Below are 25,310 nucleotides of genomic sequence, written 5' to 3' on the forward strand. Positions count from 1 at the left end.
GAAAACGTACTGTTACACGATTGAACTATTGAAATGTCTTACTTGTTCAGCAGAAAAAGGCCGTCTCTTCTTCCGTTTCGAACCCCTTCAAAACACGGAGTTCACGCACTTTTCAAAAGCCCCGCCGATGTTTAAATCTTTGTGTTCGCATGAGACGGTTTCTTTCTTTCTCTAGCCACCTTAAATCCGAAGTACGAAGTCTTTTGGGTTTTATAATTGCTGAATCTCCAGTTGACACTGATGATTGTTGTTTGGATCTTTCTGGATGCCATAAGTTTAATTATGTAAAGTGCTGCGAGAAAAGCCTATACATCTAAACATCTCGTCACGCGCAGTATAGCCGGCTATAGCCGAAACTCCTCCTTTATGTGTACGGGTGTGACGTAATGACGCAAAGACATGCTCGAATTTCCCGCGGAAACCCACCAGTACCACTGGAATTAAAATCATTATTACAAGCTAACCGTTTTGAATCTAGCTATGGCAAGCAGATAGTTTTGACCACTGGCAGAATACCGGTAAGTTTTTTTTAATATAATTATTTTGGATTATTTTTAACTTAAAAAAGTTACGGACTGGAGCTTTAAAGTGTGGAAGTTCAGGACTCATTGATGAACAAATGTTTGAACAGCAGCCGTTATTTGAAATGGAACTATTTTCTATCATGTCTCTTTTGATTAATTTAATACATCTTTGCCGAATCAATTTCGTTCAAAAAAACAAAACAAAAACTCACTATGTTTGTTGGACATTAAAACAAAATGGAATAAAAAGGAATAACTGTACAGAACATCAAAAATAGAAATGGGAAATCTGCTTAATGTAGGTAGTAAATGAAAAAGGAGCTCACAATGTAGACAGCTATAGCAATCATAATGAAAAGCAATTCAGTTTTCGCCATGTGTCCGGTATATAAAGTGTGTCAAAATCTCTATTCTATAAATACGTGACATTCTCCATTGAGGAAGTAGGAACTAAGTGAAAGAGTGTGAGATTTGGGACAGCCAAACAGCATATGCTGGTGTTTTCCGTAGGTTTGGCGGGACTCATTATTGTGTAGAGTGGCGAAGAGGTAGAGGTTTGGCCCACTCATACAGAGCTCATCTCCTGCCTCATAGATGTTGCATGGAATCAGCAGCTCGGACTCGCTTCATGACTGTCACTCTTGGGCTATGACCACAGGACTGAGGAGTTACAAAGCCACTGCCACTAACTATAACTGCACAGCAATATCTGGCAGCCAAGAAGCAGCTCTTCCCCCCCAAAAAAACTTCCTAGAGCAGTTCAGTAATAATGCCTCAACATCTCCCTCAGAGAGAGAGAGAGAGAGAGAGAGAGAGCGTAAAAAAAGTGACGGGGAGAAACTGGATACCAGTCAGCTATTCTTTATGGAATTCATTCAGAAATCAATTGGGACCCATTGAATACACTGAGAGCCTGTGGAAAACCACCCTGAGCTTCTGGCACGGGCAGAAAGGCCACAAAAATTGGTTGAGCAAACAGTTCATCAAGCTGACCAGCTGTGGCCCTGATTAAGTTAGGCAATGCAGACTGTTGCACTAGGTCTGTGACTACAGTATGTGGCTACTGTTCAGGACTTATTTACAGGGAAATTATGCAGAAATGTGCCTGACAGATGGGAACATCATCTCTGGGCAGTCCCACTGTACCATTTCATTTTCTTCACAGTCTCTGTGCTTTTTTTCTTTCTTCTTATAGTCTTCTAGGTTGGATATTTTTTTGCTGATATACGGGGAGATTCAACTGTCGAATGCAGAAAAAGTTAACTACATAGACAATGTTTAATAAAGTTAACTCTTAGGTCATTTAGTATGACCAACTTAAATGGGATGGTTCAGCCAAACATGAAAATTCTGTCATTTACTCACCTATATGTCATTCCAAACCCGTGTTCAATTCTTGCGTCAATTCTTGGTGACTAAACAGTTTCAATTCCCATTGACGTCCATTGATTTTTTTTGTCCAATGGAGGTCAATGGGAATCATAAGTGTTTGGTTACCAACATTCTTCAAAATATCTTTTAGTTTCACAGAAGAAAGAAAGTGAAACAAGTTTGGAACGACGTGAGGATGACTTAATGATGACAGTTTTAATTTTGGGGTGAACTATCCCTTTAAATATTAAACAGAAACAACTTACTTGGTCAAGTTTGGTACTGCTGATTTTCGCACTTTAGATTAGTGTCCAATTCTCACAATTAACTGACTATTAACTAACTTTTGCCTCAAACTCCTAATTACTGCTTATTAATAGTTAGTAAGGCAGTTGTTAAGTTTAGGTATTGGGTAGGATTTAGGAATGTAGAATATGGTCATGCAGAATAAGGCATTAATATGTGCTTTAAAAGTACTAATAAACAGCCAATATCCTAGTAATATTTATGCAAATAAGTAAATGGTTAATAGTGAGAATTGAACCCTAAACTAAAGTGTTACCAAAACTCCATTTAGGAAATGGTCCATTTATGAAAAAAACAAAAAAAAAAACCCACAGCTGTATCATTTTAATTAAGTTTAGTTCCATTAATGTTTCCTGAACGTCCATGTAGAACAGTATTTACTCAAATTTCATGCGCCTCTGTTGAATCAACAGAGCCACAGCCAATTATGTTCCAGGTTGTTTGCAGACCAAACAGAGAAACACTGAAATAATATATAAAATAATTAATTCAAAGACAATAAATAGACAATTGCACAATCGTATTATTTCTTTGTCCTAAATAATTGCAAGCAACACAAACATACAGCACGACCAGTCTAATTCCCAATCAAATAAATTCTGAATGAATTCCATTAAGCTGACAGAAAATAACTGATGTTTATCCAATTATTCCCCGTCTACGCTCAATACTCTCTCCCGGATAACTCTTATGGCTCATTGCTTCATAAAAATGGTATTTTAAATAAAAATAATATACTTGAATTAACAATTTCACAAAAATCTCATCTCACAGCATGAAGTTCCCCTGGCCATCATTCCACGGAGTTTCCCTAACCCTACGGCCACAGACACTGGGATACGCTCTAGCATCCTACATAGGACAAGTGGTTTGGAGGATGAAAGGATAGTTTGCATATGCTTCCTAAAACCTTGCTAATGGGTCATTAAGTGAAATTGGAATCCTTACAATTCCCATGCATCCATACATGCAAGTCTCTCTTTTACTGTGAAAGAACTTTGTCATAACACACTCCCCCACCGCACTCATTCTTCTTTCTGTGCCTGAGGCTCTAAAACAAATCAGCAAGAACAATACCAGTCAGAAATAATAAATGGGGGTAGAGAGCTTTGCTGACTTTGTGTCTGAGTGATTTCATTTCCTAAAACACGGGGTAGAGTGGTAAAGACATGGCTTGAGAGCAAAAGAGGATTACGATTTATTCTGGTCGGCTTAGTGTAGCCTAGGACCTCCCACCAGAGCCCAGTTTCCCTCACTACGGGGTAGTCAATTATGGAATAAAATATCTTTTTCAACTCGGTCTCTTCCCTTTATGTCCTTTCATCCATGTATTTACGGCAAAACCCACGCTCTTTTCTACCCAACTGCAGCATTATTGGCTCTAGAACTTATCGTTACCTGTTGATAGACGTCTGAAGCATATGGACCCTTATGTGCCGTCACCCCCTTTCTGAGGATAAGACTCTTTCACCCACCTCAGCCAATCTGCCTTTAATGCTCAAGAGTTTGAAGGGCAGTCTGTCTCACAGATTTTATATAAATCCCCCCCAGTAGGTTGGGTGCTGGGATTTATGGGTAGCCCAGGTTTCCTTTGTGACTCTTTAAAGGCCAATTCAGTCATGCTAAGCATTATAATGGTGCATTTTATAATGCTGTCTGGCTAGTATGACACAGGAACTTAAATTTATTAAGTTGGCTAAGCAAAAAAAAAAAAACTTGTTGCACCGACCTGAACTAAATGTATTAAAAAAAGTTTCTTAAGTCAATTGAATTTTTTACAGTTTACAGCATCATTTTGAAAAAAATAATGACTTCGACTCGCCCCTTGTTTTGGGACGAGTCGAGTGAGAGCACTTACAATGGGAGTGACATTGGAGGATTTAAAAGCAGAAAAATTAAGCTGATAATTTTAAAAAAGCACTGACATTAATAATTTTGTAAAAATGTGTGTATTATTTGAGCTGTAAAACTCTTTAAATCATTTTACAGTCATTTTAGGGTATATGATATTATGATGCGACAAAGATAGAACTTTAAACAGAAAAGGTGATTTTAAATGAATTGTTCACAACCATGTTAAAACCATGTTAACACTCAAATTATTTACATCTTGTGGCTATCTGATTGGTTGATTGAAATGTTGTTCCAGGATCAACAAAGATGTTGAACCATTGCACTTGGTGAAATAAGGTTCTGCATTCACTTCCATTGTAATTGCCTCAATGTAACCCAGATTTCTACCTTTATTAAGGAAAAACCCAAAAAAAATTTCCCCAAAGCTGGTGCTGTCGATTGAGCTTCCGCTAAATCGGGGATTTTCCTTTACGATGTATACCTGCACATCACCATAAATGTTTTACAGCCACTGTACACCCGAGGCTGCCGGAGCAAGATTACATTTGCCAATGTGAATGCAGACGTCAATGGGCAATTGTCTGGCCTTCATCAGTCACCTACTGCACAAAGCCTTCAAAGTCGTCTGATTGTTCCTCTGTCTAATGGCTAAATATCAAATCATCAGTGAGGCAGGACACATTATCTCCTCTCTGAATGCCCTCATCAGCTGAGCGTTTGTGTTCGGCCCATCTGAGCTCAGGAGGTGTCTCGGGCTGTGTGAGAGTTGATAAGGCTGTGTAGCCATCTGAATGACAGGATGACAAACATTGTCATCATCTTCAAATGAAGTGGCATTAAAGGCGGATGGGAAGGCATGGAGGGTTTGGACAGCTGCCTGAACATGGATGAAACGGGGGATGTTTGGAGATGTGATGTGGGCGTTACTTACTGGAGAGAGCCTTCTCGTAGTTCTTCCCCATGGCGATGAAATTCCGCAAACAGGGATTGTACTGTTCCATGATGCCCTGCAAGAGATGGAAAGATGTGTTAAAGGGATGGTTGATTATAATTTCACTTTTCTAACTTTAGTTAGTGTGTAATGTTGCTGTTTGAGCATAAACAACATCTGCAAAATTACAACGCTCAAAGTTCAAAGCAAAGGGAGATATTTGCTTTTAAAGAAATTGTTGGACTACAACAAACGGCTGGTAGGAACTACAGGACATTCCTCCCGGGTTAGTGACATCACAAACCCTAAAATTTACATAAACCCTGTCCCCGGGAATATGTTGCGAGCAGTCCATGTTGAGAAGAGGAAGAGTTGTTGTAGTTGAGCACATTTGTGAGTCTGCTCAAGCTGTAGAATCCGTCTTTTCACATGCAATACAGTGCGTAACACAAATGCAATATCATGTCACTCTTTAGTCATCTTACAACAGTTCCCACACAAGCGATTTTATAGATTATCATGGCAGAATATGCTGAAGAGAGTTAACTACACATCAGCAACATAAATCCATCAACTAACCATTCAGAAACGTCCTGTTGCATTCTACATGTTGTCACTTCTTAAGTCTCTCCAACATTGTCCGAGTCCAGTTTAAACATAAAAGGCAGAAGAGTGTCTGACATTTTAGTGCTTGTCTGCATAATCAGAGCTGATAACACACACACAAGCTCTTGAAGCTCCGCCCTCTGTGCCAGGAGCAGCAGCTCATTTGCATTTAAAGGGACACACACGAAATGACGCATTTTTACTGACCCCCAAAAAGGGATAATTTTAACATGCTGTAAAAAATGATCTGTGGGGTATTTTGAGATAAACCTTCACATACACACTCTGGGGACAACAACAGAGACTTATTTTTCATATTGAAAAAAGGGGCATTACACCACCCCTTTAAAGAGCAGAATTGCAACACGCCAAGTGTGCATGTGTTATCACAAAGGATGCATCAATATTAAAAAGCTGATAAACCGATGTCACCTTATAGCAAAAAAGCCAATATTAATCTTTTTTTTTGATAGTCGGCTTTAGGCATTCAACTAATGAGAGTTAGATGACATGTAGTTGCAAAGTTACTTATAGTTAGAGTATTAGTAGACTGTCTGCTTAATATCTGCTAACTTTATTTTGATGGTCCTCCAACAGACATTCTACTAACTATAAGTAACTTTGCAAGTACAACTTACTCTACTAGCCAAGCCTAACCAGTTTACTATTACTCTAATGAGAGTTACTTGGCATGTAATTGCAAAGTTGCATATAGTTAGTAGAATGTCTAAAATGGACTATTAAAATAAAGTGTAACCTACTATTTTGTCTAAATATATATATAAAATAAAACAAAGGAAAACGATACATTTCGTCCTGGTTCGCTTAACATTCATACTGTCATTTTTTACATCAAACCTAAAGATACAAAACAAAACACATCTTCTATGACTTCTTTTTTGAGACAGAACTTACCGAACATCCAAGACAATGCTGCGTGCTGTGCTAAATGCCATAGTAAATGTATGCGCGCACATATAATGGTATTTTTACCAGCTGAGAACTTGAAGAGCTTATAAAATGTGTATACGAGTCAAAGCAGCACCAGGAATTCCTCCATTACACACAAATGAAGATCTCCTGCAAGGAGATGGCATTTTCGAACCCTGTACCGAACTGTAATGGGCACGTAGCTTCTATGATGAGAAAAACTGGGTATGTTTGAGCATTCTGTCCTTTTAAGGGTCACATCTCGTTTAGATGTCTTTGGTCCATTTTATATTTCAGTCAAACCACAGCAGAGTTCGCATGGAAGAGGACCGAGACCCCCTGAAAATCAAGGTCCCGCTTAAAAAACTCCACTATCAATCGCCACAAACCTGCCAAGTGTGAACACACCCTTCGACTGAGCACAGGAAAATGGAACAGATAAGTCTTCAATATTTTTCAGAAGTATCATTGTATATAGATCAACTATTTAAATCAGCACAGACTCAATACAAGAATGTGCTGTCATTGTCATGTGACATATAGCGTTAGTTGTGTCGCTTCACTGCCATTCACAAATCCTCTACAGTGGCCTCATGGGATAGTAAAGTGTCCATGGGATAGTAAAGTGTCCAATGGATGCAAACTTCAGAATCTTGTCAGTAGTAGTCGTTAATCCGGGTTTTCGGCTTAGTTTTTTTTTCGGTGTGTTCCGCTGTTCTAATTATATGTCATCGTACCTGAGGATTCGAATGCATGATTTTTTTCATAATAACATGAGCCAACTGGAACGAAGAGCGTGATTGATATTCAAAATGGTAAGCAAGTAGCCTGGCTGCCAGCCCGAACCCCGCCCACAACAATTTTTGGTCGGGAAGTTCGGTCTGGAGCTGGACTCAATCCATTGAGGAGTAATTATGATCAGTCAAAAAATGTTCGGACCAATTAAATTGCCAGGGCGGGCTTTATATGATGATTGACAGATGAGGTGCAGTTACGTAATCCTCACGTCACCAAAGAGCGCTTGGGTTGAATTCGTTTACAACAAAGTTCTGCCGCTGGAGAATTGAGATTTCACGAGTTCACACTTACAAATAAGTCAGATAGAATAAATGCGTATATGACGTGCTGTCCGAGGAGAGGGCTCCGTGATCGGTATTCGGCCCGAACCCAGAGTAGGCCTACTCCCCCGTATTCCTGGCTGTGAAAGAACAAGCCAAGAGTGAGGAGTCGGGGTGGTGGAGGGATGCAGAAAAACTGTCGAGGAGTTTTAGGTGAGTTAGAGTGAATATGCTTCCTCTCATGCTGATAGGGTAACGTTAGACATGGTATTGTTTGATGACAAGTTGATTGGATTGATTATTTGAACGTGCTCCTCCCGAACTTTGTTTATGAAATAACAATAATCGTGTAGATTCCGCCATCGCGTCTGTTATAGAAGATATCGACAGCGCATTGCTTTTAAAAGAGGAACAGAGAACCGCGATCAAGGCATTTGTCGGTCGGAAAGATGAATGAAGAACATGCGTCATTTACTCCGTTGCTCTGATTGGTTGTAGGTCTATCCAATTGAATGCAGAGGCATTTTCTTTCCTGGTTCGGTATAAACACGCCCCATAATCACAGCCCAATGGAGCAGTATCAGACTCACATTCTTTCTAGAATATGAGTATGACGAAGTCAGGCTAGTAAGCAAGCGCTTTGTTGAAGGTTTGTATATCTGCAGTCCCAGTTTCGGTTTGCCTTTTTGAATAACGAAAATAGACTATTGATACCTGCTGAAATAGACAGATATTTACTTACACGCAGGTGCAGTACGCACGTGCTAGTTGACAGTCGCCTTTAGTCCTTTTGGTGTGTTCAAGCGTGTTTTTTGGCCGAGACGCAGCAAATGAGGGGCGACAACAGAGTCAGCTTTTGTCGCCGCTAGTTCTTTGACGTCGACTTGGTGTGTCCCGTGCTTTAGCTTGTTTACTGAATACTTGGCTCATTTGATTATGCTGTCAGCTACCTATAGACCCCTTTTGCGCTGACGTCACAGTTACGTCACGGCGCTAGCTGGAGGCAAAACAAAGTGAAAAACTGGAGGCGGCCAATACAAACCAGCACAGATTCGGCTACATAATAAGGAGCTTAAATTATTGTTATTATTATTAAATGTCATCTTGTTGTGTTGTTTGGTGCAAGAATCGATGAAAAATGTATATACTGTATCTGAAATTTTTTTTTCTAGAAAATTTTCACATCATTAAAATCGCACCGTAATGTCACTCTTTACATTGTCGTCTTCTTGGCGCTGGCTAGGCAGAATTGCGGATCTTACTATACAAGTCTTGTACATGACCATTCAGCATATAGTTATAGGCATCTAAAGATTTATATATGTTTTTCTTTACGATCGGTTTCTCTATAATCTGGTTCCGTCCGTTAAAATTAACTTTTGAAAATAACAATCGCGGTCCTGGACAGTGAGTGACCTTACACATTAAGATAAAATCTGATTGTCTCCAGTTGCAAAACTTGCTAACTAGCGTTAGTGAAGCAGCCAGAGGGATCGTTCTGCCTCCACTTAAGCCCGCTCACATAAAAACGCCACCATGTTTACCAACTGAAAAGGGGTCAATACTTTAAGTGTGTAGCATTGTCTAGCTCCATTCAGCCCCCCTGTTGAAAAGACTGGATTAGACATGAATTTCCATGTTGGTTTAGGCTGATTAGTACCTTCTAGTTTAGCTGGCTGACCAAGGAACTCCAGCAAAAAAAAAAAAAACCCATCTAAACATAGCATATGATGGTGCCCCATCTTTTCAGGAGGGGCTGTGCATCTGTACACTCACAAACATACCAAGGACGCTTCCATTTTCCCTTATGCAAAACTGTCCACAGCATCATCCCTCATTCACACCACCCATCATTCCATGTTGTGTTAAACAGAGTGTGATTATTCTTGTGGGAGGGAAGCAGACACTCATTCGGGGGTGAGCAAAGAGCTTTGACATTTTGTTCAGGGCTTTGAGGCTATTAAAGAGGATGCGAGAAAGTAAAAGAGATGGAAAGGAAGCATATGCTAGGAGTTAATGAACATATTTTGCTTTGAAGTGCCAGTGTGTGAGTTGGGCTTGTTATATTGCCAGGAAGTTTACAGTGCGTTTTAAGGAAGAGCTAGGATGTCTAGTGTTTCGGAGAGGGCACATATGCAGTCAGGGCAAATTGTCTCGAAGCTCCGGTCCTAGTGCAACCAAAATAAACACTTTACCGCCTCATCATGCTGTAATCCTTCAGTGAGGCTCACTCGAGTGGGCATCTGTCATAGCACCCTGAGCACCATCCACTTCCCCTTCAGGGCTTCCTCCAATTAGAGCAGCCACAGTCTGCCAGGGCCTTAGGGTTAACAAAGTCCTGAAGCTGACAGCACAACACCACCGAACCCTGCTTTCTTCCTCTAAAATTCACTACGAATAACTATATCGAATACAGCAGCCTGTAACACCTCACAGGAACCTTATGACCATTTCTACAAGAAAACTGTCCAAATCAAGCCAGTATTTCAGAGTTAACATCACTATTGGTCAATGTTTGACCCTCAATCTCAATCCCTGTCCTGACACATTAACAAGACATACAATTACATTTATCCCCTTAACATGCAGAGTACAAGTTTGCTTGTAGCATTAGCATCTAGCTAATGTGGCCATGACCATAAACTCCATTACTAATTAACATTTAAGGTTCATGCTTTTAAAAATGGCTGTGGCAGCTTTGGCCATGCATTCCTCACCTGGCTGCGTTCAATAATCACATTCTCTCCGAGCAAGTTTTTGAATACTTTGCTACTGTTCAAAAAGTGTGTAATAGTATGAATGTGTGTACTATGAATGTAATCCGGATGTACTAGGCCACTTTGGTCATTACTGTCATTGTCATGTGACATATATCATTAGTTGTGTCGCTTCACTGCCATTCACAAATCCTCTACAGTGGCCTCATGGGATAGTAAAGTGTCCAATGGATGCAAACTTCAGAATCTTGGCAGTAGTAGTCGGTAATCCGGGTACTTTTCGCCTACTGTTTTTAAATACTATGAATTTCACACAAAAGTCTCTTTCAAGGAAAATTTGTTCACTATTTGCAACGCCTCCAGGGAGCTATTTCAGGCATGCAAGTTTCCTATCTATTTGAATGAGGAAATGCCAAAATTCAAAAACTGCTTGCTAAACTCACATTTAAAAAACATATTTCAAAACAGCAACAAATCTCATAAAAAGTTATTTCTTACACTCAAATAGCAGTAAAACAAGGTACGTAGGTCCAGCAATGTGCATGTGCAGTCTTAAGCACAAGTGTCTAACAAAAGCATCTAACAGTAGCTGCAGTGATGCGATGGCTTTAACAACTGCTGATTGGCTCTTATTTAGAGGGCGGGACTTCTGCCATATTGTGGGTACTGCCAACTCCGACACAGGTTGCGCCCTAGGTGACCCAAGTTAAATTCTTGGCTTGTGGTCCTTTCTCCCATCTTGGTCCCATCCCCCCCTCTCTCCCACTTCACTTTCTGTCTAATCTAACTACCTTCTTACTCTCCTAATTAAATCAAGGGGAAAGGCAAAAACAAATCTTTAAATACAACTTCCTGTTTACAAATTTACAACTCAAGGTAGACGACATTAAGTAGCCGAGCAAGCATTAGGTGATTTAAGTGTTAGGAACCCACTGGCACCCAACCAAGTGGTCACAAAATAAGTAGTAGCTAATTGTCCAAATATAAAAAAAGACCTCCAAATCCGCCGGTCCAACCCAGGATCAAGTTTCTTTTACAGTTTTAGGCAGGGTAGATGATGTTCAATCAGTCAACACACATCACATAGAGAAGCCAAATACAGGCAGGAACATGTCAACAGATGGAGAAATACCAGGTCAAAACGCTCTCGGATGCCTGGAATGGAAGACATATTTGGACAGACTCTAACAAGATGATTTAGGTCAGGTATTAATAGGCACCAAACTACTCAAAGACTAGACTGACAAATGTTTCAGTCAATATTTCTTCAAAACATCTTCTGAACCTTCAAAAATATCAATGTGTCCTACAATAAATGAAGTCTGGGAGCAAAATGAGCTCTGAATCTTCGATTGAGCGACAATAAGACCTGTTCCCCAGGCTTCAATTGCTTGACGTCACAGGTCACCTTCCCGCTCCTGCCACACTCTCTGGGCAGCTTTGAAAGTGGGTCTGCACCTGTCGGAGAGTAAGATGGAGAGTAGGCGGCAGTGCCTCAGCAAAATCAGTCACCCCAGGAGCTCCATTAGATGGAAAGAAAGAAAGAGTGAAGGAAAAATACATATTCACTAATTTAAAAAAAATTGCAAGAGTTTTTTTGGGGGGCTTCTTGCATCTTAATGCCAGTTAGCAAGCTTTGGCATAACAGCAAGACAAGGTATGAAATGTTCTGGAAAAAGATGATATGTGGAGAGTACACAGTGACACTTGAGGAGTACAGTTCTCTTCTCTAGGATGAAAGACCTCTCTCCATTTCAAGGGATTTTTTTATCTTTACCTACCCTCTGACTCTTTCCCGTACCTTCCCTATTCCCTTGGTGACTACTTTATAACGCCCTGCCAGCATACCTCATTAAAAAGACACGTCTACATCCTCATTACATGTGAAGGTAAGAAAAATAAAAACAGAGAGATACGGTACAATGAAGAGAGATAGAGAAGCGAAGAGCCTGTCGCTAGATGTGGGTGGTTTACATAGCGAATAGGAGAGACCAGGTCTGCACTCATATGGCACTCTAGCAACCAAGAGCAAAGTTGGGCGACGCTGACATGGGAACAAAAGAACAGAAATGAAGTAGGATATGTTCCAAAACTTAGCAAGATGCCTACCTATATGGCATTTTAAGACACCACGTACATGCTCTTGATGCCAAGGCTTTCCCTAAACATAGGCAGAAATCTTGTACTGGACTCAAAGACGCCTAGTTTTGACCAAAATATGTACTGTAGCTTCATTTACACATGCACTCAAATAATCAGTTTATTGATTAATGGTTCAATTGGACAGAAAAAAAACAAAAACATCTAAATCGATTTTAATGAATCTTCAATTCACGTGCCTGTTTATTTACATCTCACCTCTTATGAACTGGTCAGTGGAGCAGACAAATATTCTGACAAATATGCCAGCTTTTTTATTAAATATATAAATCAAGGCAAACATGACAATTATACTTGCAGTAACTCATGATATTGTGCGGGCAGTGACTTTCTCAGGTTCTGAACACACCGACTGCTCATGTAATGCAGATGTAAACAAATATGTGAATCAGAATGCAACATTTAGGGATCATGTAAACAGAACTTTCAGAATCTGAAATCAGATTGGATTAATTACGATTGAGGAAAAATAGTGCATGTTGTGTTGAGCACAGTGAAAAATATACAAGTTTAAAAATATACTTACAGCACATGTCATTATAACTGAAAAGTATATTAAAAAAAAACAAAAGTCTGATTTAAAAGGATCCGTTTTACCCACTTTGTGTGTGTAGGTTTATGTGTACTGGAGTACATGAGCTAAGCAACATGTTAACGTTACATTCTATGTGATTTTAGTACCGCATTGCACTTCAGCTACTTATAAGGTGCCTTTTCAGTTAAAATGCTGCCTATGAAGACATCTGTCTATGTAAGCAGTAGACAGCTCACTAGGAATAAAGCTGTAGTCAGCACTCCAGTACCTACAAAAATGAGACCGTTTAACTGTCACAAAAACACCACTCAGCACTGAATAAATAAGGTTTTCTGCTAATGCTAGTGTCACTTTAGCTGTGTAATTAGCTTGGGGTAATGCTAACACCCTGAACTTGTGAATCACAAGTGAGGTCAGAGGGACTGGGCGGGGCTTAGATGGTTTCTTTTTTTAAATTCTGTCAGTGTTGCTAATTTTATCATCCCAGTCCTCGTGTGCTACATCTGCCAGCCTAATTGCAAGAGCTAATTGGAATATGAGGCCAGCATACACTTCGTCTGAGAGCTTGGTTATTCCTGACTCTCTGTAAGGGGGACGCACACGTGTGCAACACCTTCACTTTAATGACAAGGCAAGAAAGTGACAGTAAAAACTGTGACAGAATACCACATAAATCTGACCAGATAAAACAGCTAAAGTAGACAATCGAAGTCGGATTTGAGCTTTACTTTGTGTATTAAGATGTTTATGGGTTCAACGAAGCACGTAAACAAACTGAGATATTTCACCACAATGCTAACAGTGCAACCACTTCTTTGAAAAATGAGGGCCGCACATTAAATCAAATCATTATTACAGTATTTGCCTGCAACACAAGCTCATTGGAAACAAGTGCCTCTTCCTACATTTACGCCATACGCAAAAACGTACCGATTCATACAATTCACCAAAGTTTTGAGCTCATCTGAAATACACTCTAGAGACATTGTTAAAACACTAACAATTTCTATCCCTTTTCACACAAACCATGATTACAAGGGCAGATTATTTCCTAATAAAGAGACAATATACATACAATTATCAGCATAATAAAGCGCTGCCAGATTCGCGTTCATCTGTTTCAGGGAAAATTAACAACTTACTGGACATTTCACATCGAAAGTGTCACGAAACGTGCAAGAAGCAACGTAACATCATTTAGCAGAAATGTCGCCACAGGCACGTTTTTCCTGTGTACCTGGGTTGTTCAATTTAAAGCTGCAGTCCGCAGTTTTTCCTCTTTGTCGCCATCTCTGTTCGAAATCTGCAATTGCAGTCATTCGCGGAATTATCAACTTTACGTGAGTTGTACTTCGAAACGGTACAGCGCGGATGAACACAATGTTTGAGGAGAGTGTGCGGCTGTCAGTCACCGCGCCGGTGTGGATACTGGCATTCAGAATCACAGAATATTCTTTTTGGAAGTATGACCAACATAATTTTCACCGGAAAATGTCATCTGAACAAGTAACATCCAATTTTGTTCTGGTTCTGACATTGCAGTAAATCGCGCTGATTAAATCTAAACATCGCTTATGATATCACGCAAAACCATGCAAATTATACTTTGTTCTCAAATTGTTAATGTTAACAACGTCAGCATTACGTGACTACATGTAATGTCCTTCCGATATGTATCTTTGTTTTCGCATGGGTCCGGTTGCAGTCTCTTTTTTCTGTAGCCACTCCGAAGTCCGAACAAAGTCTTTTGCATTTTACACCGGGTGAATCTCTAGTTGACACTGCTGCTTGTCGTTTGAACCTTTCTGGATCCGCCATCAAATTGATAAGTTTAATTATATCAAGTGTTGTGAGAAAAGGCTATAAATCTCCACCTCCAACACCCTCACACGCAATATAGCCTACTAGCTGAGATTCTTCTTTATGAATACAGATGTGACGTAATGACGCAAAGACATGCTCGAATCTCCCGCGGAAATTCACCAGTTCCACTGGAATTAAAAACATTATTACAAGCTTACCGCTTTGAATCGAGCTAAGGCAAGCAGATAGCGTTGAACACTGGCTGGTTATGTATTTTCTCAAATATGTATTTTGGATAATTTAACCCCAAAAAAGCTACGGACTGCAGCTTTAAGTTTAGGTTGAGTCAAAATATCTACTGTACTTGGCTGTTTGAACTGCCTTTGAGCCTCATATTTCTGAGGTGTGTCATTTAAAGAATTGTGGCAGAAGGATGGTATGTGTCAATTAAATTTTTATTGAATAGCTTTCCAGATAATGGCACTGATTTATAAATAACACATCATGTACTACTTCCAGGTTAAAACAACCTTTTGATTTCCGACCGAGGCAACCATTGCCAATGCCACCCAGCATTTATTGGTGCAGTGGGGAACCCAATGTTAACTTTAATAACTGACATTAACACTGACAAGCCAGAAATAAAGGTAATACAGTGTTAGCAATAACTTAAACACACTCCAAGAGGCATTTAAGTGGAAACAAGGCTTGGAGGAGAGATAAGATATCATTGCAGATGGGAATTATTTTCTTCTTGGGGCCCTGATCACACTGTCTGGGTGTAGGCTATTTTACGGTTATGACCAGCCGATCATACATCATCCCTTACATAAATCTAATTCTTTTGAAGCAAAACAAGTTATTGCCATCAAAAAGTTATTGAAAACAGATTCAAGATAGAGTTTGGGTTCACTAAAAATGAATAATTATTGCCTTCCATCTGTGATATTAGAAAATTGTACATCAAATAAAAAAATAAAAAAATGCTTTTCATTAAGGACATATTCTCCAACATAAAATATAGAGTCAGAAAGTTTTCCAGTAATGCATTTCTGTTTTTTTTAGGCTTAATAAATGATTGACACTACAAATGTTCAGAACCCAACAACAGCTGGCCTTGCGCTTGACAACATGCTGGCAGTGCTAATCTAATGCGGCAGAGGTCTGTGGATGGGCTCTCGGCAGACGGAGCACATGGTGTGTGCAATCAGAGAGGAATGTGTGGAGTACAGCGAAGTCCTGTATCAGTAAAATGACTAGCGTACTGTTCCCTGTCTTAATCGCATCAAGGGGCTGAAAAAAGCAGGATCATCCTCACCCTCTCTCTCTCGATCTGTGTTTTGGCTGTATGCAGGCTTACTTTCAATATGCAATACACAAATCGAGTCCCAGTTTCGATTTTAGTTTCGACCCTAATTCAGGCTCAACGACATGTACTCCTAAAAACAAGCCTGCCAATGTGGGTGTTACTTCACACCGTGTTCACAACCAAGCTTTGATACTGCACATCAAGCGGTGACCAAACAAAAGATTAAAATTGTTCACAGTACAAAATGTTCCTTAAAAACAAACATTTGTTCATATTACCACGAACTGCACTGCCCCAATATGCTAGATAATACAAAATCAGTTAACAAATGGAGTCTTCTTACATATTTACCATTGAAACCCAAGATCATTGGAAAACTGTGGCCACAATTCCATTTCATGACACTTTCAAAGTGAAATGTCCAGCGAGTGGCACTAAAGGTACGTTTCGTTTTATCTAAAAGAGATGAACACGTATCTGGTAACGTTTTATTACATTGGTTGCATTGGCACTGTTTGAAAATGAAACGTCTGGTGAGTGGCGTTAAAAGTTTAAACCCAATCCTAAACCAAACATGAGATGAACGTTTTTGCTGAGGCAACCATGCCATTTTAGCTTTATTAAGTCTTTTTTATCGTTACACGTGTTCTACGGGACTCGTATCAGAGTGACGAAAAGCCAAATATATGGAGCTGGTTATGTGGTAAAAACATCAGAATGTATTAGTTGACAAATTATGCACTGCGGTAAAAGTGTTTTGAGATCATAACGTAGTATTGTGCAAGAAGTTGAATATAGGTAGAGGCATGTTTTTCCAATAAGCCTATGTTGTCCAATTGATACAAGTACAGTAGTTTGGCAGGGGCATTTCAAAGACTTTTGCAGGTGGTTCTAGAGAGAGACAGAGACAGAGACAGAGAGAGAGAGAGAGAGAGAGAGAGAGAGAGAGAGAGAGAGAGAGAGAGAGAGAGAGAGAGAGAGAGAGAGAGAGAGAGAGAGAGAGAGAGAGAGAGAGAGAGAGAGAGAGAGAGAGAGAGAGAGAGAGAGAGAGAGAGAGAGAGAGAGAGAGAGAGAGAGAGAGAGAGAGAGAGAGAGAGAGAGAGAGAGAGCATTTGACTGCACCAAAAACTGTGCAAAAATATTTCTGATGTCAAATATCTCCTAAAGATTTTTTTTCAGGTTGTAAGAGGACACTAGCATACAAATAGCCTTAAAGCTAATACACATATGGACTTAAATTCACAAAACACTACTTTTGGAAAAACTTCAAAAAGTCAGCAAAAATGACAATCTTGTAAATCCATAAACAACAGCAAAAAGTGTTCATTACTAGTTCCTTGTGATTAAATACTGCATCAGAACAGACCTTTGACCCATTTTATTTTTTGGGTCACAACCCACCAGCTGAGATAACTTTGATAATGCAAACATATTTATCTGTAAGTTGCCATTTAAAAAGAATCCATGGAGAGTTAAAAATTATACATCAGCCCATTTAATGAGTGAAGAAGAACCCAAACAAGAGTGCATGCAAAGCATTAATCACTCATCACTGGTTAAAGAATAACCACATAAAATCCATGAAAACCCCCTTTGCTGTCTTGTGCTCAAACAAGGCTTGAACTTAAATGGAACACACTGTCATGCTAAAACCATTGAGTGGTTGAAGGGTCCTTAACGATCATCCCATTATGTGTAGGAATTCCCAGAATGCACTTCACTGGCCTGACCGCACCACAGAGCTGCTGGAGTCAGCCTTGTTGTTCAGATGCACATGAAATGACAAACCTTGCACAACAAACGTTCCTCGACTCGCAAATGGAAATAAAAACAAGAAATTCTGGCTGTATCAAATCATGGCTGCCTTTTGCCATGGGTAAGAGCTGTGAGGCACGATGCAAAGCATGTGATAAAAAAACTAGTGATCAGGTGTTTTCAATCTCAACTGAAATGAGCAGTAACATGCAATAACATAATCAGATTACTTTTTGATGTTATGAGTAAAGTAACGCCTTACAGGTAACGTGGATTACATTATCAGGTTACTTTTTTGATGTAACGGGTAAAGTAACACATTACAAGTAACATAATCAGATTACTTTTTGACGTAACTGCAAATTACATTCTAATAACACAAAGTATTTAGAGCCAAAATAGTTACTGCATATGAAGTATTTAAGAACAACAGTCACAGTTATAGTATGAATAACTGAAATATAGTGATGCATGATGTCCACTTTAGTGGACAGATGTTTAATCAGAATTTCCTCCCAATCTAAAATCAATACTTGGTAAATTGGAAAAATGATACGACGCCTGGATTTTACAAGCAAGAGTCTCCTAGTATAGAAGGAATGGATGGATATTCCAGAGCAACTTGGCATTTCTCAATGGCTGTCGGCCATCTTGCTTTGGGGAAGCAAAATTCCAATTACAATGGCTTACCACTTGGTGGCAGTATATAGGATGATCTACAGTGTCCACTACAGTACAGTTGGGTAACAAACTAGTGTGAAATGTGTTTTCAGGGAGTTCATTTTCAAGTCCTAAAAGTGTTCCTAAATGAAGAAACACCCAAAAGAAACACCAAAGTTTCAAAACTGGAAGAGGTTAAAGTAACACCAGGTAACTTTTCAACCTTAATAATATATTTCCAAGTCTCTTGTGATGGTACATCGACTTACAATAGGTTGAATGACACGTCTGCCATAGCCTGACGGGGTCTGTAGCGTTTTTAATAGTACTTTTAAACTTCGGGTTTCGGGTAGTAACCGGCAAACAAAGAGAACTACAAAATTCGACTGCTTTACGGCATATACGTCACTTCCACCACCACCCCCACTTCCTTAAAATCGGATGTGCGAGCCAAATGTTATAGTCATGGCCGAAGCAGCACAGAAAAACAAGAAAGCAAAGGTTTTATCGGAGCAAAGCAAAAAGAGAAAGTGATCGCGTTAAAGGCAGAATGAGGATCAACATTGGGCCAGCGTTTTCTCGCTGGCGTGAGCTGAAGGAGGAGGAGGGGTGCCCGACCGATGCGGACTTGGCAAAAAACAAACAAAAAAAAATCTAATGAAAGCCTATGTCTAAACGGCGTGTACAAGTTTGGTAGGGGCTACATTCTTGCAAGTAAATATATAAGATGTACAAAATCATATTTTAGGATACCTAACATGTCTGTGATATTTGTTTATTTGTCTTGCCTCAAGCTATAATGCAAATCGATTTGTAAAATTTGCAGATTCATTTATGGTAGCTTGATATTATAATATTGACGATATATGGTTATTATCTACCACTCAAACATTGCATTGAAGTATCATATAGATCCAATAAAACGGTAACCAATAGACTAGGCTACTATAATGACGCTGGCTTGTAAACGTGATCATCGCGATCATTTGTCGTTAGAAAAAAATAAAAACCCATGAAATTATATTCATACGACATGCTGAAATGCCACTGTACCTGGGATGAAGACATTTCAGACAAGACGCAAGCAGAACACCTGCATGTGACCCCCTCCTACAGTGTTCAGGGCTATTGTGGTTGTCAACAAATGCCGTGCATGTAGGATGACAGAGTTTACGACAGTAGTAGAGGTCTAGAGGACAATACTGTTTCCCAACTGTAGGGGGACCCCACCCCGAGAGCAAAAGTAACCTGGTGTTACTTTAAAGGTCCAGTGTGTGGTTTTTAGCGACATCTAGCGGTTCGGTTGCGAGTTTACACTAAGGGCTCAGCCCACCGCTGACCCCTCCCTTTCGAAGAAGCTACGGTGGCTAAAACGGGACAAACATCGTCGTCTGAGACAGCAGAGAATAGCCAGCGTAAACCAAGTTTCTGTACCACAGTCCATTATAAACCACATCATGGATAAAGTTTCAGGTGAGGATCAAGGGTCTTAATACATAATATAATAATAGTAATCAGCTGATTGTCTCACGAACGTAACCAGCACATTCTCCCCACATAGCAAGCAAACCCATAATACAGCGAGGGAGAAGAACCACATGAAACTATGCAACTATATATTTTTTCTAACAGGGTAGTAAAAGTTTAGCTGGCTAATATGAGCTGTTACTGTGGCTGAGCTGGTTAAAGCGTAAAGCCTTGTTTATACTCGACGCGTCCGCATGAGCCCAAAGGTGCGTGCGGCAAAAATGACGTGATTGTAACAGCGCGCGCCTCCGCATCCCCTAGACACCACTACTACACACAATAGGCTTTTTTTCTCTGATTTTGGAAACTCGATCGACTTAAAATGCTTCCAAGATCGACGGGTTGGTGATTCCTGTAACTGTTTTACGGTCAATGACAAGAGTAGCCTGAGCTGTCTCACGAACTTAACCAGCACATTTATCCCCACATAGCAAAGCCAAAACACAGCGAGGGAGAAGAATTAAGTTACATGAAACAATCCAACTACATATTTACACCACTGACAAGGGAAAAGTCACTATTCACGGTGTTTATGACTAGCTTCTTCTAGCTTCCTGCGGCTTCTCTTTCAAGGTAGTGACGAAACGCGCTCTATAGCGTTGTTTGTTCGCGTTCGGCTACGGTAGAAACATGACGTCACAATATGGCGACCTTCATAGAAGGGGATTCCCGCGCCTATGTAGATATAAATGCCTCATTCTAAGGTAATAAAAACATTACGGTTTATTAAGTAAGTTCTTTATACACCACTGAACACATAGTTATGGATGTCATATTGCATTTCTGTTAATAGATACTCAAAAATGTTACACATTGCACCTTTAAAGATTGTAGAGCAACATAGCAAATTGCATTAACACTGAATGTGTGGTCACAGGAGTGTGTTTAACGCCACTGAACGGTTAGTTCCAGTCCCTTAATTTGATTGGTCCGGTAGTGCTCCAATAGTGATGATGTTTAGTCCACTGAGAATTTTTGCTTAATTACAACTTCAAATCAGAATTTAGAGTCGGAACAAGACGAACAAATCCTTCATGACTAAACACAGTCAATGTAACATTATGCAACAAGAAAAAGCAAGCCTGTTGCAGCAGCTTGAGCGATCGATACAATGTTATTGCCTGAGACAACTGTGTATCTAGATTTAATTAGCCCAATTAAATGAAGCAGAGACACCGGCATCTGAGCTGGACAGATGCGTCTTTGCTTCAGAACGTAGGTGATGCTAGACAGTGCTTTCAACACATAACCCCCTGACCCTGTTACAACACTTCATATTCCCGCAGCTCACTGATGGTTTCCATGGAAACATCTGAGAGTGTCTCTTCCTCTACAGATTACACGCTGATTGATTTATTTTTGAGAACTTAATTAGGAGCTCAGGACTCAGTGTCCCCTGATCATTAAACTACTCCATTCAATACGCCATCTACCTACTGCAAAACACAACACAGACTGGTAGGGTTGGGTATCATCATTTGAATTTTATCGATTCCAATTCTGGTTCTGCTCATCTATTCCGATTCTTATTGATTCCCACTTTCAATTCCAAAATGGTAAAAAAACCGAAGTCAAACATTTAATTAATCCAACATATTTATTCTGTCTTTTTGCAAAACATTTGGTTGCAGTTGAAAAGCATGAACAAAAATGAGTGGCCTAAAGGACAACTAACTAATGAACTAGACTAACTAATATAATTTTCAAACATTATTAAAAGACAAGTATAGTCAGTAATACATTAAGAACAAATACGCAAATGAACAATTAGCATAAATAAATACAACTGAACAAATCTCAGAAATTGAAATCAAATGTAAAACAACACTGCATAGTTTTCTTTTTATAAATAAAATAGATTCATCCTTATTAAAATAACAAAAGTTATTCAGTCAAGATCAGTGAGGTCAGCAGGTTTATTAGGCTGCTCTCACTTTAAGACCTCATGCACTGATCCAATGTACGGTTACACATGCGTTATCTTTCTCAACTGTTACGTTCACTTAAGACATAACCGACTGTGTTCACAAGGATATTTTGGCATAAAACACCATCAATAAATTGATCAAAGGTGACAGAAAAGACATGTATAATGCTACAAAATATATCTTTTTCCAATAAATGCTGTTCTTTTGAACCTTCCATTCAATGTTTTCAACATTGATACTAATATGAAATGTTTCTTAAGCATCAAATCATCATATCAGGATGATTTCTGAAGAATAATGTGACACTGAAGACTTGAGTAATGATGCTGAAAATTCAGCTTTGACATGTGAATGAGGCATGGCAAGGTTTTAATGTGACCTCCATTTTACAAAAAGAAAAAGCTGAAATCAAAAGTTAAAATAAAAATCAACCCACAGGTTATGAAAGAGTTGAAGAAAGTCCAAAACATGTTGAAAGTTAAAATGATATTTGGAAAGGTCAGAATGACTCGAAAATCTATCAAAACTGAGAGGAGAGTGAGATCTCAGGAGTGGCCTTTGAAAGAGCAGATGAATGTGGGAGCAAGAATCGGGTGTGGGTGAGAGAAAGAGAGCTTCTCGATCCTTGTGGAAATGCTCTGTAATTGCCGTGTGGAGATGTGGGCCTGTAATTATTCAGGAGGAGGTGCGGGCGGCAGGTCACGGAGTCGGCCGAAAGGAACCTCCTCTGCTTTTGATTCCAGCACTAATTTGCCAGCAGTTGCTTAGATGCATGTAGGCATAAGTAATGGGATTACGCACAGAGTAAGGCTACGTTTATTTCTAACCCTTTATTGCTGGGACGTTATAGAGCGAGTGGCCTTCGAATGACTCTTCTCCTATAGGAACACGGTTTCATTATGTCTGGGTAACAGGGGTCAGTCCTGCTGTGATAAATGGGGCAAAACTGTATTACATCTCTACGAAGAGGTCAACTTTAACCTTGAGAACTCAAAAGAAACACTCTTGTGAACAATCTGCTCTTGTTTTCTGCAGATGAAAGTGGAGGTTGTCTCCCTGTAACCTTTGGTTGAGAGGGAAGAAGTCACTATTGGTCGCTGACGCGTGTAAACTAACTAGGGCAGGGCAATTTTTCCTCAGTGCTCACCTTTTTGATAATACTGGATATTAGACATCGCAATATACACTACAGTTCAAACGTTTGGGGGTCAGTGAAGCTTTTAATCATTTTGAAAGAGGTCTCTTATGCTCCCCAAGGCTGCATTTATTTGATCAGAAATTTAGTAAAAACTGTAATATTGTAAAAAATAAATAAAAAAATTCCAATTTAAATAACGTTTTTTATTTGAATATAATTTAAAACGTAATTTGCTGAATTTTTTGCATCATTCCTCCTTCAGTCTTCAATGTCACGTGATCTTTCAGAAATCATTCTAATATGATGATTTGATGCTCAAGAAACATTTCTGATTATTAACCATGTTGAAAACAATTCATATTTTTGTGGAATCTTATAATCTTTAACATTATAAATGTCTTTACTGTCACTTTTGATCAATTTAATGCATCCTTGCTGAACAAAAGTATTAATTTCTTTTAAAAAAAATGTGCACTGACCCCAAACTTTTGAATGGTTGTGCATTTTAAAATTGACATTTTATTGTCCCTTGTCCCAGATCCTGCGTTTCAATCTGACAACATGAAAATCCACTATAAATTATTTGTGAATTTTCAAAACTGATCTAAACAAAAAGTGGTGTGCACTGAAACCAATTGAATATTAATAAAAACATAATTTTGTTTTACACAGTCATTCTCACTGCAACCTATGGAAGCTTGTTTCCACCACAGAATAAAAAAGGTAATTGCGATTTTTCTCTCACACAATTCTGACTTTTTATCTAAGAATTGCAAGTTAAAAAGTCAGAATTGCATGATATAGTCACAATTGCGAGAAATAATCTCTCAATTCTAACTTTTTTTTTTAGATTTGCATGTTTATATCTTGCAATTCTGACTTTAAAACACGCAATTGCGTGTTATAAAGTCAGAATTGCGAGGAAATAAAGTTTATTTCTCGCAATTGGGAGTTTATTTCTCGCAATTCTGACTTTATAACACGCAATTGAGAGATAAAATTCACAATTATCTTTTAAAATGTTTTCTTTTCTTTTGTTCTGTATATATACGCAGGTGAAACTCGAAAAATTAGAATATCGTGCCAAAGTTAATTTCAGTAATTCAACTTAAAAGGTGAAACTAATATATTGTATAGACTCATTACATGCAAAGTGAGATATTTCAAGCCTTTATTTGTTATAATTTTGATTATTATTGCTTACAGCTTATGAAAACCCCAAATTCAAAATTAGAATATTGTGAAAAGGTTTTCATAAGCTGTAAGCCATAATCATCAAAATTGTAACAAATAAAGGTTTGAAATATCTCACTTTGCATGTAATGAGTCTATAATATATTAGTTTTACCTTTTAAGTTGAAATACTGAAATAAATTAACTTTTGCACGATATTCTAATTTTTCGAGTTTCACCTGTGTGTGTATATATATATATAAAACAAAAGTGTCAATGAAGAGCAATGTGTGAAGCGATGTGTGAAGAAAAAGAAAAGAAAAGGAATGTAAAAATGAATTGTGCTTATTCCAAGTTTATCATATTAAAACAAATGATCCTTAGCAAGATGGAGCCAGAGATTTTATTCCAAAAAGTGATTTGAGAAATGGTGGAAATGACATTTGTTCAGGTGAAAAACAACAAAAAAAGACAAAGTTTATTTGTGATGATGTATTTGACATGAATAGTAGACAAATTAAATAACCTATAGTGTTTGGTAAGGACCTAATTTCTAAAAAAAAAATTATCCACTAATTTCTTCAATTAATGGATATGCAAAACCAAGCTTCCATTCCACATGCATGAAGCTTTCGCCTTAGTTAACCTCATCAGGTTTAATGTGTTGATTCATTATGCCACAAAACCCAAAGCGCGTTCTTGCTAATGTTAAATAAGGTGTGTATTCCGTGAGCGCAGTGCAACGTTACTTGTGAGCTCTGAGTATTAGAGATAGAGAGCTCTTTGAAGAGAGAGCTCAGACAATAAGATGTGGCAACGGCTCAGAGCCATCCACCCCCGGACCGAGAGGAGAGAGTGGGTGTGCGGAGTGAATCCATCTCTTATAAAACCCATTCCTTTTCAAATGACTGTCGGGAAACCTATGATAAATGCAATCTCCTGGGGCCCAGGCACTTTTGACACAGCAACAAAAGCTATAACTTTGTCGAGATCAAAAAGGCGACCGGGGAAAGTTGTTTTACACT

At 39.0% G+C, this 25,310-nt stretch overlaps 1 protein-coding gene across 8 annotated transcripts in view; it reads right to left on the bottom strand.

Moving 5' to 3' along the window:
* baiap2a (BAR/IMD domain containing adaptor protein 2a) overlaps positions 1-25,310 on the bottom strand; it is a 106,051-nt gene that overhangs the window by 72,334 nt on the left and 8,407 nt on the right. For all 8 annotated transcript variants that reach the window (XM_056272339.1, XM_056272389.1, XM_056272381.1 and 5 more), the window contains exon 2: positions 4,987-5,062. In XM_056272339.1, coding sequence (XP_056128314.1) covers positions 4,987-5,062 — 76 coding nt within the window. The remainder of the gene's footprint in view (positions 1-4,986; positions 5,063-25,310) is intronic.

Source organism: Rhinichthys klamathensis, unplaced genomic scaffold (genome assembly GCF_029890125.1).
Source record: "Rhinichthys klamathensis goyatoka isolate OS25496 unplaced genomic scaffold, OSU_Roscu_1.1 h1tg000015l_1, whole genome shotgun sequence".
Lineage (NCBI taxonomy): Eukaryota > Metazoa > Chordata > Actinopteri > Cypriniformes > Leuciscidae > Rhinichthys > Rhinichthys klamathensis.